This window comes from Eremomyces bilateralis, assembly GCF_010015585.1.
Source record: "Eremomyces bilateralis CBS 781.70 unplaced genomic scaffold P152scaffold_23, whole genome shotgun sequence".
NCBI classification, from domain to species: Eukaryota; Fungi; Ascomycota; class Dothideomycetes; order Eremomycetales; family Eremomycetaceae; genus Eremomyces; species Eremomyces bilateralis.
The window spans coordinates 330,621-345,601 of NW_022985089.1; the positions used below are offsets into that span (position 1 = coordinate 330,621).

Consider the following 14,981-nt stretch of genomic DNA (forward strand, 5'->3'; position numbering starts at 1 on the left):
GTACGGTTGGGATCTTCGGATTCCCTGAATTCCGCCCTTTTATTGATCCTTTACATGGTTTGGTTCACCAGAACAATCCAAACCAAATTCGTATCGCTCCACATCGTCGCCACCTGAATTCTTTGTCGACCAAGACACTACTACGACTCCAAGAACCAAGACCGCTCGATCTCATTAATCCCCAATGCACTCCCTTTGATCGCCTTGGTTTGGTCTTCAATCCTGCTTCGGGCGCAGAGCCACAATGGATATCTAACAGTACTCCTTCCCCGTGGTGGGAGCACCTGTTCACCCTCCGTCGCACGCGCGCATTCGCGTATACATTCACCTATACGTAACTTCGGTGAAGCGGCTTACGCGACAGGCGATTCCATCATCGACAACTGAATTCGCCTTGATTTGGACTATGGCATCCTACGATATATCCTGACGCGATTTGCCACGCATATCCTACCTCCGACACGGCATTGCCTCTTCCCTACCCTCTCTCTCTGCGACACAATCACAATGGCGTGGAACATTCTGGGAAGATGGAGCGTCAGCGTAGACAAGATGAGACCTTGGTTTCGCTGGATTCCGAAGGTCCAATTGCCGCGGTTCCATCATCTCAATTTCATTCTGATCCATTGTATGCGAACAAGCCCCGGGGGATTGGAAGGACCTTGCTGACCGGATACGACTAGACCTTTATATAATTGGCATGGCATTAATCGGCTCGCTTATCCTTGCCGGAATCGGGAAATTCTCCTATGTCGATATGCTCTTCTTCTCCTCTGGTGGCGCGACGCAGGCTGGTCTCAACACGTATGGTCTAAGGAAAGCTTGTACAGATCCGAATGCTAACGCGCACTATTTAGAGTCGACGTCAACCAGTTGTTCCTATATCAGCAGGTTAGTGCCCTGCAGTACATTCACCACATAGCTCGCTCACTAAACAATTGTAGATTACAATCTATATGCTGGCAATGATCTGCAACCCCATTGTGATCCACTCGGCAGTTGTCTTCATTCGGCTCTACTGGTTCGAAAAGCGCTTTCAGAACGTCGTCCGCGAAGCTAGAACATTGCGAAGGCAGCGGACAATCTCACGGACAAGAAGCGAATTGCGACCAGACCGCGATATGGACGGAGAAGAACGAGGCGTGGGCTTCCGAAAGATCAACGTCCTCCGAAATCGAAATGGCGTCGCCGAGGGAAGGAATATCGATAGTGATATGACCGAGAAGGAAGAAATCCCCGAGTCTGCCGCCAAGAAGTTGGCGGAATCCTCCTCGAGCAACAGCGATGGCCATGGGCCCGAAAACAGAAGCGACGATGACATAGCGATAGTCGATGACGACGAACCGGTTGAGAGTCGATTCAACAGACAACATCAACGAGATATCATCTTTGCCGACGAAGTTGCGCCGGATGAACCAGATCCTAGCACAAGCGAGCGGATCCCTGAGCGCAGAACCACCGAGCAGCATATCGCATTTCTTGAAAACCAGCGAAACCCCAATAACAAAACGACTCTCCGGATCCCCGGTCCTCGGGACTTTGAACGCGGCGAAGCAGTCCGGACTGTTGAGGAGGGCGACGAAGACAACGAGTTAACCAGGCTAGACACGGGAGACGACGGCTCTCCGGGCAAGAAGCGAAGGAAAAGCTCCTATGGACCAGCCGAGTTGAATGGCGACGACCATCCTGTACGACGGCATATCACAATCGATGACCCTAGAAGAGCAAATCACAACACGCAAGGTCGCTCCATCTACCCACGCGCGCCCGGTAGGCGCAGCTTTCGGGAGGACGCCATGTCCCCGATTACTCTTGGAAGCATCCGAACTCGCACCTTTTCCAATTTTCTCACCAAATCGAAGACTGAGGACCGAGATCCTCTACCGTATTTCAGTTGGACCGCCACCATTGGAAGGAACTCGACATTTGTGGATCTTAGCGAGGAACAACGAGACCAACTAGGAGGCATTGAATACCGTTCTCTGAAGACCTTGGCTTGGGTCTTGATTTGTAAGTGACGATACCTATCCCTTATTTGATTGTTGCTCATATCCTAGGTTATTTTGTTGGATTCCACCTTTTTGGCATGTTCATCCTTTTGCCATGGATCATCGAAACAACCCATTATACAGATATTGTGCGAGCAGCTGGTGCAAAACCTTCTTGGTGGTAAGTTCGGCCCCCTTCAATGTCGACCTCACTAATTCTTTATAAGGGGCATATTCACTCCTGCGTCGCTATTCAATGACCTTGGCCTTACTCTCACTCCGGATTCAATGGTGTCTTTCAACAAGTCCCCTCTGGTCTTGCTTTTGGGAACATTCTTGATCATCATCGGAAACACAGGATTCCCCTGCATGCTACGCTTCGTCATCTGGGCTGCATCGAAATGCGTTCCACGCGGAAGCGCCATTTGGGAGGAACTGCAGTTTTTGCTCGATCATCCCCGCCGTTGCTTCACCCTTCTCTTCCCTAAAGCTGCGACATGGTGGCTGTTTTTCGTGGTTATTCTCCTCAATGTCGTCGACCTTATCTTCTTTATCATTCTGGACCTCAACGCCGAAGTTGTGGTAGCACTGCCTCCTGGTTTCAAATTCCTCGACGGCCTCTTTCAAGCCGCATCCACGCGTACGGCGGGCTTCGCTGTTGTCAATCTTGGACAGTTGCATCCTGCTATTCAGGTCTCCTACCTTATTATGATGTACATCTCCGTCTTCCCTATCGCGATTTCGATCCGTCGGACCAATGTGTACGAAGAGAAGTCATTAGGGGTCTATCCCGGCGGCCAATTGGAACCAGATGAGGACGGCCGCTCCCCTTCTTATATCGGTGCGCATTTGCGGCGTCAGCTATCCTTCGACCTCTGGTTCGTGTTCTTGGGTCTATTCTTCATATGCATCATCGAAGGCGACCGGCTCCTGCAAACCAAGGACAACGATTACACCTTCACCACCTTCGCCGTCCTCTTCGAGATCGTGTCCGCCTACGGCACAGTCGGCCTCTCCCTCGGTTATCCTAGCGCAAACACTTCCTTCTGCGGCCAGTTCCGGACCCTTAGCAAGCTGGTCCTCATCGCTATGATGATCCGCGGTCGTCATCGTGGCCTCCCATATGCTCTCGATCGCGCCATCCTCCTCCCATCCGAGTCGCTACAAAGAAAAGAGCAAGAAGATGCCGATCTCCGCGCAGCGGCTGTTAACACGACCTCTCGACGAAACAGTAAGTCTAGCGCAAGCGCCGCCAGCGGGTTCATGGCCCATCCAGACATGCCTGACACGCCATACGAGAAATCCCAAGGCGATGATGCGGATGCTCATACGGCTTTGGGTGATATTGCGTCTGAGGGGTTGGACCATGCTCGCAGTCATATGACAGGTATCACAGGCCGGTCGATGAGCAGGCGGGGGAGTGAGATGGATCCGGAGAGTAGTAGGGACGCAACGCCCAGTCGGCGACGGCGCGCCACACACATCCTTACCGGTGCACTTAGCACGACTCCCGCACTTCGGAGGAAGATGGCATAGAATACGTTGTTTGACGTGCTTTATTTGCCCTCATAGCATGATGGATCGGCATCTCATTCTGAACGCTCTGATGATGGTCACGATTTATGATGAGTTTTTATGCGGCGGATCTACTGTTGTTGTTTCTAGCATAGATTGCATTGCTCGCGCAAAACCGTGGTGTGGATACATCCATGGTACTCCCAATCACGTTGGTAGTTCAGCGAACGTGTGCTTACCATGTTCTTCTATGGTTCTTCGTTGTGAAATCATGAACAGGAAAATCACGCAGTGAAGTGGTAAAAGGGCTATTCACGGTCAGCCTATGTTTAGGATAGACAATATCGAGAGTCCCAATGTGTACCTTAGTAAGGTAGCTCTGAAAGCTTAGATCGTAGCTCATACAAGTCCTTAAGGTAAACCATCCCATACTGCGCCTCTATTAATCCGATACGCTTCGTATATGTTCCTTTTTCCATAGGCTGGAGACGCGTAGTATGGTAAAGCCCGCCAATGATTCCACGATAAGGGATGAAACCTGGCAGTCAATTTCACTCGCAAATCCACCATGCAATATAAATCACCTCCAAGAAATTCCCCTCATCAAATGTCCTTCTGATCACTAATGCCACTGCCTGGCCCTGGGGTAGCAAAGCATGTACTCCTGCAACTGTGTCCAGTACCTAGACAGCACTTGATCCTGGACATAAGTCTTGAGTCGTCTTCTAAAATGGGTACCGGACACAATCCGAACGAAGCCACGTCGCAATGGATTGCTTTTAGGCGTGAATCGAATAGCGTTGGTAGAACCTGTAGACTATATGAAGGAGAGAAAGTGACACACCCAGTGAGTGTGCGACATGATCCAACAATCTATCTATCCTATAACGAAATTTGCAAACGAGTGACTGTTTAGAAGTACATAGACGACCGTGTTGATTACAGTGCAGTGCCAGAAGTTCTAGAGACGTAAAGCCGACCTTGGTCGTGTCAGACAATTTGCCGTGCCAGTGCTTCTGTAGCGAATTGAAGCCATTCGGCTGCAAGAACCCAGTCGTCCCCGTAGGCGAAAACGATCTCTTGCATGTCATGTATGCGAAAGACTTGGATGAGGCCAAGGTCCTCACATGGCATCATCTTTTCCTTGATCGATTGAATCTCCTGGAGATCCCTCTTCTCGACCTCGCTGGCAGGCCGAAGACGAAGTTTCTTCTGCAGTTTGTAAATCCCAGCACCGTCCGTATGCATTTTAACAAAACATTCATGGCGGTGAAGAATAGCAATTCGATTCTCCCGGTGCTGGCGAGCAATGGTTGGCCAGCTGGGGCCGAAGAAAGTCTCGAAGGATTCGGGAGTATCCAGCCCAGCACCGATCAGCTCCCAGAGAGGGGGCAAAAATGCTTTGCACCTAGACCCGTGAAGTCAGTAGGTAGTCTCACATGAAACCGTGTGGTATTACGCGCGAGGGTTTGTGCAGTGCATCGGCCATTGAACTTGAGATTGCCGAGATAATGAGAACGTACTTGCTGAATTCAGGATCCTTTTTGCCAAAATTGCGCAGTCCTGGCATCTTTCGCGCAAGCTTGCGAGCAGCAGGGTCCACCGGGGCGTTCTCAGTATAGAACTTGTTGACCGCACTCAATTCAGGGCAACAGTACATATCTAAGCTGGTAAAGAGTCTTCTCCGGCATTTTCTCCCATGTTGTTCCCGGTCCCGGCGCTGACACCGACGAGAGCAGTAGAATACCTTCTTGCAACGGCACAGTTTCAGGGGCCGTTTTAGAGTTGCTTCACGCTTTTTGCAACTCTGACACACTCGAGTAGGGCCCCGAAGGTGCTTACATTGGTAGTCGGGAGCTCCCTCTTTTGGTTTTTTCTTGCCCCTTTCCTTTCCTGTCGGACTCTCCTCTCTGAGTGCATCGCTGCTGGTATGGTGGTCGTCCAATTCCTCCATGTTGAGATGCTCCTCGTTGGGGCTATGTCGATGAGGTTCCTCTTCGTTGGAGCCCTCTCCGCTGGGGGGTTCTCCGCTGGGGTCTTTCCCGCTGAGGTCTTCTCGATTTGGGTCCTTCGGGCTCTCTTTGCTAGCCACCTCAGGGCGCTTTTCCGTTCCCTCCCTCCTGCGTCGTGGTGGCACACGCTTGAAGCACACCCCACTATGCGTTGCGGCCTCGAACCGTAAGCAGACCCTGGAACAGTACCATATTCTTTGACAATAACGGCAGGGAAAGAGCTCCAGTTCCTCTGGTGTAGATGCACTCTTGCACACAGTACAGTTGGTAGGAATAGGAGTAGGTTCGTGTTGAGTCAAGCTCGGTCGCTCCACTTTGACTGTCGGCGGTTCTCGCGCTTTGCTCTTTCTACTGATTTCGGGCCCTGGATCCGGCTTCGAAGAGCTTGTTTCCCCAGTTTCCCGACTCTGTTCGGGTGAATCCCCTAACTCTTCCCCACTGGTCTCGGGCCAAGAACCAGGAGCAGCCTTCGACGAGCTTTCTATGGTCATTGGCTGCTTAGGCGCCTGTCTCTGGTTTGACTTGTGCGCTGACTTGTGCAGTAGTCCTCGTTTGGGTGGCCTTAGGAGCATCAGCAAAATGGGAAAGGCACCTAGGTCCCAAATTTTATCGTTCACGCCGTTTTCGCTGGGGTCGAGTATTTTTGCGCAAGCCCCTCGAAACCTCGGGCTTACAAACAATTCTTCTAGGAAATCCGGCGATTTCGATAACTTTTGTGAGAGTGAAATCGTAACGTCATCAGTCCCTAGAGCTTTGGTGCTGAACATCGGGTCGTCTGGAGTACATCCGAATAATTCCTGGATCGTGGTTCGCAGTCCCTCCGGAATACGTCCTGCCCTGGAGCTGTAAGAGGCAGTGGGATTTGCGGCATGAGACCGTCTCGGTAGCCACATAGGGGAATGACTTTGGGTATTATCGAAAATCGCGAATGATGCCTCAACACCCACCTCTGTGCCTTGGGCATTGTCGAACATTGGGAATGATGCTTCAACATCCACCTCTGTTCCGTGGGGACTAACAACCATCGAGACTTCTGCTTCAATATCAACCTCGGTATTTTGGGGATCATCGAATATCGAGAAACTGGCTTCAATATCGGCCTTAGTGCTTTCGGGATCATCAAACATAGACAATCCTGCTTCAATATCGATATCGGTGCTTTGGGGATCGTCCATCGTCGTGCAGGCCGTTTCGGCATCGGCCTGGAGATTCTGTCCCGCGATATCGTCTTGAGGTTCGATGACAATGTGAGGAAGCTTTTTGATTCCCACCTCTTCCATTACCTGCCCAAGACACGCAGCAAATTCGGCCGTTCGGGTTTCGAGAATGTACGGAGCAAATCTTCCAGATATGAGAACACGGTTAGACCGGACACCGGAAGCGATTCTCTTCCCGGGGAATAGGAAATTGTATATAAGTCTATCAACAACGACTTTTGCCAGTTCTATGGAGCCCTCCTCTGGAAGCTCAACAATGGCGCGGGATTGAAACTGAACCGCCGCTGAGCATTTCTGCGTGAAATGGATTCGTCCCGTGTTCTCTTCGATCCGATTGATTTCGATGTGCCAGTGGTTCTCACTCCCATCGGTGAGGAATCGTGGGCGTGGTAGACGATTATACAGCCCCGCTTCGGATTTCCAATCCACCATGATGAACAATTGGACTTTTGATAATGGGTATGGGTAAGGATAAAGCGAAGGTCAGGTAACGATGCGTATGATAACGATGGACGAAATTGTGCAGATGCAGCTGAAATGCAGTGGAAAGGAGAACAATTGAAAATCACCGATTGAATCTTTGTTGACGTTTGTTGAGACAGGTCGCAGGGTAAGGTGCGATCCAGGAGTCGGCATGCCGACTTCTCCATACGACCTCGCAGGGAGGAACACCATCCAGCTGAGCTATTAGACAATGTTAAGAAGTATGGCATAAGAGAGGCGACCTGTGTTGTGGTTATCTGGTTTGACATATCATGCTATATCATGTATAGATAAATCCCCATCAATTGACAAACATTTGACACGGTTGACGGGAAAACGAGACGAGATTATGTATGTATTTGACTCATGATGTGCTAAAAGAATGCGTACACCAGCGCTGAATATAAAAAAGGCAACTCCAGAGACTCCACGACTTCCATTTATACCCACAATGAATCGCAATATCAGCGTGAAAGAAGGACGTTGAACTCCATGGTGTCTCGCCGCTATGCTCACCCCGCAACAAGCAAATCATGATATGGTCGTTATGTTTGACATCATCTGTAGTCATCGCCAAACGAATAGGCTTTCGTATGGGCAGCATGGGGTATCTTCAAATCAAAGCATCATCATACCAATCGTCTGCGGTCAAACCTGAATGGTCTCCTGAATGGTCTCCTGAATCATGTGCAACTCAACGCCACATCTTCAAGGAATACTCTCGATCTCATCTCTCGCTCTCAAATACTTCGTTGCCAGCGAATCACCTCCCTTGCGACTCATCTCCATCCAATGCTGCGCAACGCACATGGTCATCGGATCGCTTCTCGCGGGATCTTCGCGCTTACGGTCCCTCGCGCTAAGCAGCTCCGATTTGAACACCTTTCCAGGTGGCGTGAGCGGCAAGACGGTTCGGGGAAGTAGGTCAGGATGAGTGAGGTACAGAATGGCCAACTCTCGCTCTGCAGCAGCGTCTCCTTCTTTGGCGGTAATGATGAGCATGCGTGCTGCATCGGACATCGTGAAACGTGATACTGGATCTGCTGGCTGAGAGGCACTTGAGGGTCCGGAGGCATCGTTGGATACCGGGTGTTCCGTCGAGGCGGGGGGAGAAGCAGATGCATTGTTTGCAGTTGCCAGTGTATTGCCAGCGCTAGCAGCTGCGGACGTACGATTTTGAGTGTTTGCTGCCACGATATCGTCCGCGATCTCCACCATGAGCCGACAGACGTCCTCTTTGAGTCCAAGCGCAGCGAGCCCGGCGTCCCAAAATGCCTTGCCTTTCGCACTACGATCCAGCTGCTGTGCAGGAACGAAGGCAGCAATGTATTGCAGGTCGCGAAAAAGCGTTCTGGGTCGAATTTCCGCGTCGCTGAAGAGGTGCTGCATGACTTCAACGATCATATCCATAGATGGAATGGAAGATCCACGCTGGGACGGCTCTGGTGAGCGACGGTGACCTGCCTGAGAAGACAACGGGTCTGAACTTCGAAGGGCGGTGGGAGATTTTGGTGAAGTGACCACGCCATTTGCGGAAGTCGTCATGCTGTGTGAACGACGCTCCGCACAGTTCTGGATGGCCTCCTGGAGATTCTGAGCGGTGGTCACACCAGGCACGGCTGAGGTCCGGCCAGCCATGCTAAGCTCCCGCGCCCCTGCCGTCACGGTAGCGGCGGCTTGGGTCGACACATTGCCTCTTTCTTGATCTCGTCGCACACTGCCAAGCTGCCGCCCTGTCTTTGCCGATAACTGAGCGACAATGAGCTGCTCCAGCTCGTACAGCGCTTCGAGCTTCGCGAAAGGACTTGGGTGCCTCGCAAATTTAGCCAGGAGCCCGCGGAAAGCGGTCTGGTATGGAAAGTCGTTGGGATCGTCACGCTTGAGCTGTAGTAGGCTTGAAGCTACGACTGCAGATGACCGGTTGGCTTCACTCGAGCTGGTCGAGTACTCGCCGGCGGATATAGAGTCGGCTGCCGCGGCATTCGTGCTAGCATGGTGTAATGTTGAAACTGGCGGGGCAGGATCACTCCGCTCACCCCGCCCGAGCGTTTCCAGTGGATAGCTTCCGCGGTTATGTGAGTGTGTCTCCTGTCTCAACTGCTCGTTCTTGGCTTTTAGGTTCCGCATGCTCTTCTTCTTCTTCATGCGCCGCTTTTTCCTATCTTCTTCTTCTTTGCGTTGAAGGCATTCTGTGCCTAAATCACCTGAGAACCAGGAGTCCGTTTCCGCACCGGAATGGAAGACTAGTGAGCCGAGATCCGAGAGGAGGAGACCCGTCAGTGACCTTTTAAGCGTCAAAAGAAACATTCGCTTGCCTTCATTGAGTGGCGACGCGGGCTTGAGGATGGTCGTCGTGCTCTTCATGGATGAAGATGTTCCCGGCCGACGTCCGGGACCGGACGGAGAGATGGCTGCATCTTGTTTCGGTGCAAGCGAGAATGGGGACCAAAACGTCACGTTCAAGTCGATGCTGATCGACAGGGATCCCAAGCCAAAATAATCCGGAGAGTCCATCAGATGGCCTGTACCCCATTTGCTCGAGTCGATGCTCTGTTGCGATATGTTTGCGGCACTTAAACCTCGGAGACTGCTGGCGGTCTGCGCAGTGCCTGGACGGGACTGCGAAGACGATTGCGTCCTGCCAGGAGTAACCAGGCCATCACTGCCATCATCTAGTCCCATTCCAATCATACCCGTCCACCAGTCACCTTTGCCTTTTCCATCCAAAAGCGCACGATCACGACGGTAGAGTTCGCTGCTCCAAAGGACCGGCCCATCCATGATGCCATCGCCGATGATTTTGTTGACACATTTCTCGATTTCCAGGGTGAATCGATGAATGCGTTCTTCACCTTTGCAGAAATTCTCCACGCCCCCTTGTCGAAGCCAGTTCGCTGTCATATCACTTTGCTCATCCGTAAGCTTGTTCAAGCCACCCTGATCCGGTCCGGCAGCGAGTAGGTCCAGAGTCTGCGCTTCAGTCTTCACGAGAAACTCGTTGCCGGAAGATTGCCTTCCGAGACCTCGAGCTCGCGCCATGGCGACTGCAGTGAGCCCATGGGAGAATGAGTTCTTGGCCTGGGCGACAGCATCGGTGCCCGAAGCAGGAGCATCACCAGGCATCAGTGGAACTTGCCCCATGATTCTCAACGCGACCGCCACGTTCCGCGCGTTCTCGTAACCCGCGCTATTCTTCACATCAGTGACATACCACATCTTGTCACGCAAGTCATTCACGCTTTCCATCATCTCATCGATGCGGCCTTCAAGGCGTTCATCGGCCATAGTGAGCCAGTCGATCCATCGATCGAGGACACGCATGGTGGTTCCTGCGCGCGCCAATGCTTCCCGTGGTCCTCGCGAGAACATGTGCAGCAATGCAGCATAGTTGTTGCGAGTTAAGGACGACGATGAGATTGATCGGAGTTGGAGGATGGTATTGTGGTACGTGCTTGCACTGATGTAGTCTGAGCTCAGGGCCGAGGCATGATAGGCCGACTCCAACATGGAGAGCAGAAGCGAAGGTGGATGTGTACGGTTGTCCGATGGCTCGGGGGTATGACGATGAGCTCCACCAGAATTGGTTCCAGTAGATTGATGGCGGGACGGGGTATATGACTGTGGACCTGATTGAGATTGGTCATGGATCCCACTTGCATGGTAAGGATTCTTCGATCCTTCAATCGATCGACCTCTTGCAGCACTAGCTGTCCTTCCAGCCGCCTTATGGTCATCATGGTAGACCATTTCTTTGGGCACTTCATATTCTTCAACAAGTCTCGAGATTGCGAGTTTGAGCTCGTGGTAGTCCGCCTCAAGGTCGACAGCACGTTGACTTGGTCGTATGTGTGAGGTCGGTGGATGTGGATGCATTGAGTTTCGCATCGCGCCATCAACGGCATCCTCCTCGTCTTCCTCGCTAGTACCTTCTTCATCCTCGCCGTCCACTCCACCAGCCCCTGAGACATTCAGTTCGAGTTCCCGACCATCTTGACTGACAAACAAGACGGTCCATTTTTCCGCCGCGGGATGGCAAGACCCGAGGCTTCCGATCTGGGCTTGGCTCCCAGACGCAAAAGTAGGAGTGCTCTTGGAAGAGGCCGCGCTGAGAGCGCGGAGCATTTCTTGGCAAGTGCGTCGAAGGCGTATGCCGTACTCCTCAGATGGTTGCACGTCTCCATCCGGGCTCGTCAAATCTTCACATGAGGACGATGAAGTCAGGCCGTATGACTCCGTGCTTTGCTTGTGGCCCAGCTCATGAGACCGGCCGCGTGCACCCTGGCCATCATCAAGCAACGGAACACGGCTAATCGCTGTGGTGTCCGACGTGGCGCTACTGGCAGATGCCGATAGCACCGAGCTGCCATCACCCGGCGTGGATGCTAAAGCAGAAATAGAGTGAGCAGTGGCGTTTGTTGACACCGACGATGGGCGAATGGGAACAGGTGCACTAGAAAGAGATGACGCGCCTAAGATGCTGGCGTTCGTCAGGCTGAGTTGGCTGGACGCTTGCTTAAGCGTGTGCCTGAAGTTGAGGGTAGAACTCGACGACGAAGCTGGACGACGGTTGGGAAACAAGGCATCAACAAGGGTGACAATGTCGGAGGGAGAGACGACGATGAACGGCTGCACTTGCATGGTCTCGCGGGCAGGCGATACCACCGATTTGGACGACACTAGGAGGGTCTTTGACGACGCGGTGGGGTATGTATCAAATGTGGCATGGCCTGTACCGGACCCCTTCCCCAGTTTGAAAATCGACTCAAGCCCATCAATCTTCTCGCGTATCTCCGGGAGGGTAGGCGCTCCGGTCCGTTGCGAATGGCCTGCAGCGGGCTTGTTGAAGTGCCAGCTGAGCAAATCGTTGGCTTGCTTCTGAACACGCTGAGATATCACCCTGAATATCTGTTGCCTGGCGTGCTCCGAGACGTGGTAGCCCATCATCATACCGTGAGCTTCGGGCCAGACGATGGCATCGGTCAAGTAATGCAAGAAGAACCATTGCAATACTACATAATGACGAATGGCGGCCCGATGACGCTTCTCTGCCCCAGGCAGGGTCGACGAATGCAGCGCTCGAACAATTGCTTGGCCGAGTTCGATGGCACCTTCGGGAAGACCCCCGGACGACGAGTCGCTACCGATGAGCTCGAATAGTTTGAGAATAGCAGAGTCGAAGAACTCCTCCGCCCGTATGGTATCCTTGGTATTTACATCCGTAGAGAACTGTCCTTGTCGGAGGCGTGACCCAGGCTGAGCCTCCTGAAGCAGGAATTGGCCGTCCTCCAGAACGCCCATCAACCAGGCTTCCAGGTTTGGTTTGGCTCCCCAGTGCCTCATGGCCGCCCATGCGTCTAGGGATAATTCCAAGAATTTGTTCCATCCGTTTTTGTGCTCGACGATAAGCTTGGCACAGGAGAGTGCCCAAGCATCAGTGCGGAGCTTGTCCTCAGCCGAGTCCGGCGTGGAAGTGGAGCCAAAGATGGTGAACAACAAGGAAGAGAAAGGATCATGCCGAGCGAAGGAGAGAAGACGTTCTGTTTGACTTGGCCCGGCCTTCGGTGCCGCGGTATTGATGCTGCCAGGTTTTCCATTGGACTTTGGTACATTGGGGCCGGACTGGGACGAGAAAACGCTCTCCGCATAGTCAAGCGAGGATCTTGACGACACAAGGTTAAGGAGGTCAGAGTGTGACAGACTGGCCAGACGAGAAGCAAGGAACGACGGATTCGTCCGAATAGCGGAGAGGAACGTCAGGATATCTTGTCTTATCGACGACGGAAGGGCATGTAGCCATGTCGTTACAAATACCGGCTTCTTCGGCTCATCTACGGCACTTGCGGTATTCGCTTCATCCTGGATCTGATGTTGCAATTCCAGGTCCAGAAGGGCGAAGCGACGGGTGTCGTCGCAAGAAGCTCGTACATCATGAAGGGCGTTGTATAGAGTTGCGAAACTCTTCTTGTCATCCGAGCGAAAGTTATCCACGAGGGCGCGGTATGCGAGTCTTCCACAGTTTACCAAGCGGGCGTTCAAAGCAAAGGCGACCAAGCGACGGTGGAGGCGAGACTTTGCATGGCTCTGGCGATGTTCATGGTGTTTCTGCAGGCGTACAAGGTAGGCGAGCTCGGCAAGGGATGTACTGGAAGTGGTCACGGCAGATGTTGGTATGCTCTCGGAGGTATATTGGGACGTATCGACCGGGAGAAGACGAAGTAGACGAGGGGTAACTTGAGGCCTCGATCCCGTAGGAGTCGCGTCGGTAGGGATCGAACGCGGAGTCTCATTGCCATGGTCGGAGATTCTCCCTGCTCTCGTCATCCTGTATGGTTTGGATTGCGGTGAGCGAGACCGTGCTGGACTCGGAGAACGAAGAACAATCTCTTTGGGCCGACCATGGAGGGCGAGCTCGGGAGGGGAAGGGGTAAGACTTCTTGAAGAGACATGTGTAATGGTGGGAGATGCAGCTGGAAGGAACAATAGGAAGGTCGGATTAGCATAGGCTCTGCCACATCATCATACATTCGCGACGCGCACGGAGATATCGTAGCCGCTCCTCTTTGCCAGCCAGTAAGGGACAACGACGACGCCTTGTACACCAGTGCGCATGGCCACCGTCGAGGTCCTAATAGAACCATGTACTTACGTGGAGACGAGTAAGCCGGGGCGGGCGGCGATGAGGAGATTGGTACTCGCTTCATTGTCGTGCGCAGAAAGAGACGCCGCTAACGTGCGTCCGTAGCGTATCACAGAACCATTGTCGTGGCCGTGTTCCGCTCGCGATGAGGTTCTGCAAGGCGGAGGTTGGACGCGGGGACGGTCCACAGTTGTGTCGCGTAGTCGATTCGGGTTCAGAACCGAGTTCTTGAAGCCGTGGTATGTGTCCCGGATTCCAGTGTGGATTCCAGTGTGGATTCCAGTGTGGATTCCAGTCGCTGCTGGCTTTCCTATTCACTATTATAGAGAGGGTTGGGAAAGCTTTGATTGGCGGAGGAGGGGAGGACGAGAGGTCGGACTTTCTCGAGTCAATCACAGGAAGAAACGGCGGAGCGGGGTAGAGGAGCGGAGTGGAAAGGGGAGCGGAGTCCGGGATTCTCTCTCTATCTCAACTGCTCTCCTGAGTCTTGACGAGGCTGCGGCTGCATTGATAAGAACAAGATAGACAGCAAATATGAAGGGAAGCGAGCAGAAAACTGTCCATGTTTCATTTCCCCATTTCACGATTCCAAGCTCGTCGCAACAGGCCCGTCCGGATGAGTGGCGGAGAATTGACGAAAAGCATGACTTGCAGCATTTTGGACAACGCATCACACTTGGAACTGCCAATCAGGACGGAAGCGCATGCATCCAACCTTTCCATCCATGCACCACGTTTCTCTTTTCAGTGTGCTGCAGTGTTGCAGAACAGCTTTCGGACTCGCGGAACCAATCATCGCATCGCGAGGCCGTTTGAAGCGACGCTCAACCATCGTGGCCGATCCTGCGACCGCTGTTGTCCTGTTGATGTGACGGCTGCGGAGGGACCAGACAGCGTGGTCCCAGCCTGACCCCGTCTTTTCAATCGCACCGAGAGGCTCAACCAAATTGGTTGAAGTCAGCATCAGCCTCATCCAAACATTTCATGTTAGGGTCACCGCAATTGATCATCCTTGCATTGTCGTCTCGCCACACATATCCATACCGTGAGTGCTGAGAATTGGACGATAGGACAAGCAGTGACGATTTGCCGTCTGTGTCATGGAATCAACTCATCCTATCCCGTTCAA

General features: G+C 52.7%; 3 protein-coding genes across 3 annotated transcripts; 1 reads left to right on the top strand and 2 right to left on the bottom strand.

Moving 5' to 3' along the window:
- The first annotated feature begins 853 nt into the window (after positions 1-853).
- On the top strand, positions 854-3,631 carry P152DRAFT_157267 (uncharacterized protein). Its single transcript, XM_033673983.1, has 4 exons — positions 854-891; positions 945-2,010; positions 2,058-2,169; positions 2,216-3,631. Exons 2-4 carry the CDS (start codon positions 957-959, stop codon positions 3,522-3,524), a joined length of 2,475 nt encoding a protein of 824 aa, XP_033531326.1. The 5' UTR covers positions 854-891; positions 945-956; the 3' UTR covers positions 3,525-3,631.
- A 717-nt stretch (positions 3,632-4,348) lies between these two features.
- P152DRAFT_157244 (uncharacterized protein) lies at positions 4,349-7,543 on the bottom strand. Its single transcript, XM_033673982.1, has 2 exons — positions 5,251-7,543; positions 4,349-4,911 (listed from the first exon to the last, which is right to left on the bottom strand). The coding sequence occupies exons 1-2, from the start codon at positions 7,162-7,164 to the stop codon at positions 4,765-4,767; spliced, it is 2,061 nt and encodes a 686-aa protein (XP_033531327.1). The 5' UTR covers positions 7,165-7,543; the 3' UTR covers positions 4,349-4,764.
- Positions 7,544-7,923: 380 nt separating this feature from the next.
- P152DRAFT_451887 (uncharacterized protein) lies at positions 7,924-14,684 on the bottom strand (the record flags this gene model as incomplete). The annotated part of the gene is made up of 4 exons (XM_033678258.1): positions 7,924-13,682; positions 13,738-13,805; positions 13,862-14,162; positions 14,633-14,684. The coding sequence occupies 4 exons, from the start codon at positions 14,682-14,684 to the stop codon at positions 7,924-7,926; spliced, it is 6,180 nt and encodes a 2,059-aa protein (XP_033531328.1).
- Positions 14,685-14,981: the final 297 nt, after the last annotated feature.

Excerpts from the sequence above, each read along its gene's own strand:
- P152DRAFT_157267 (XM_033673983.1), top strand. The coding sequence starts at position 957 with ATGCTGGCAATGATCTGCAACCCCATTGTGATCCACTCGGCAGTTGTC. Across the intron at positions 2,011-2,057 it reads CTTGGCTTGGGTCTTGATTT|GTTATTTTGTTGGATTCCAC; the intron begins GTAAGTGACGAT and ends CTCATATCCTAG. Across the intron at positions 2,170-2,215 it reads GGTGCAAAACCTTCTTGGTG|GGGCATATTCACTCCTGCGT; the intron begins GTAAGTTCGGCC and ends ATTCTTTATAAG.
- P152DRAFT_157244 (XM_033673982.1), bottom strand. The coding sequence starts at position 7,164 with ATGGTGGATTGGAAATCCGAAGCGGGGCTGTATAATCGTCTACCACGC. Across the intron at positions 4,912-5,250 it reads AACTGTGCCGTTGCAAGAAG|GTGCAAAGCATTTTTGCCCC; the intron begins GTATTCTACTGC and ends TCACGGGTCTAG.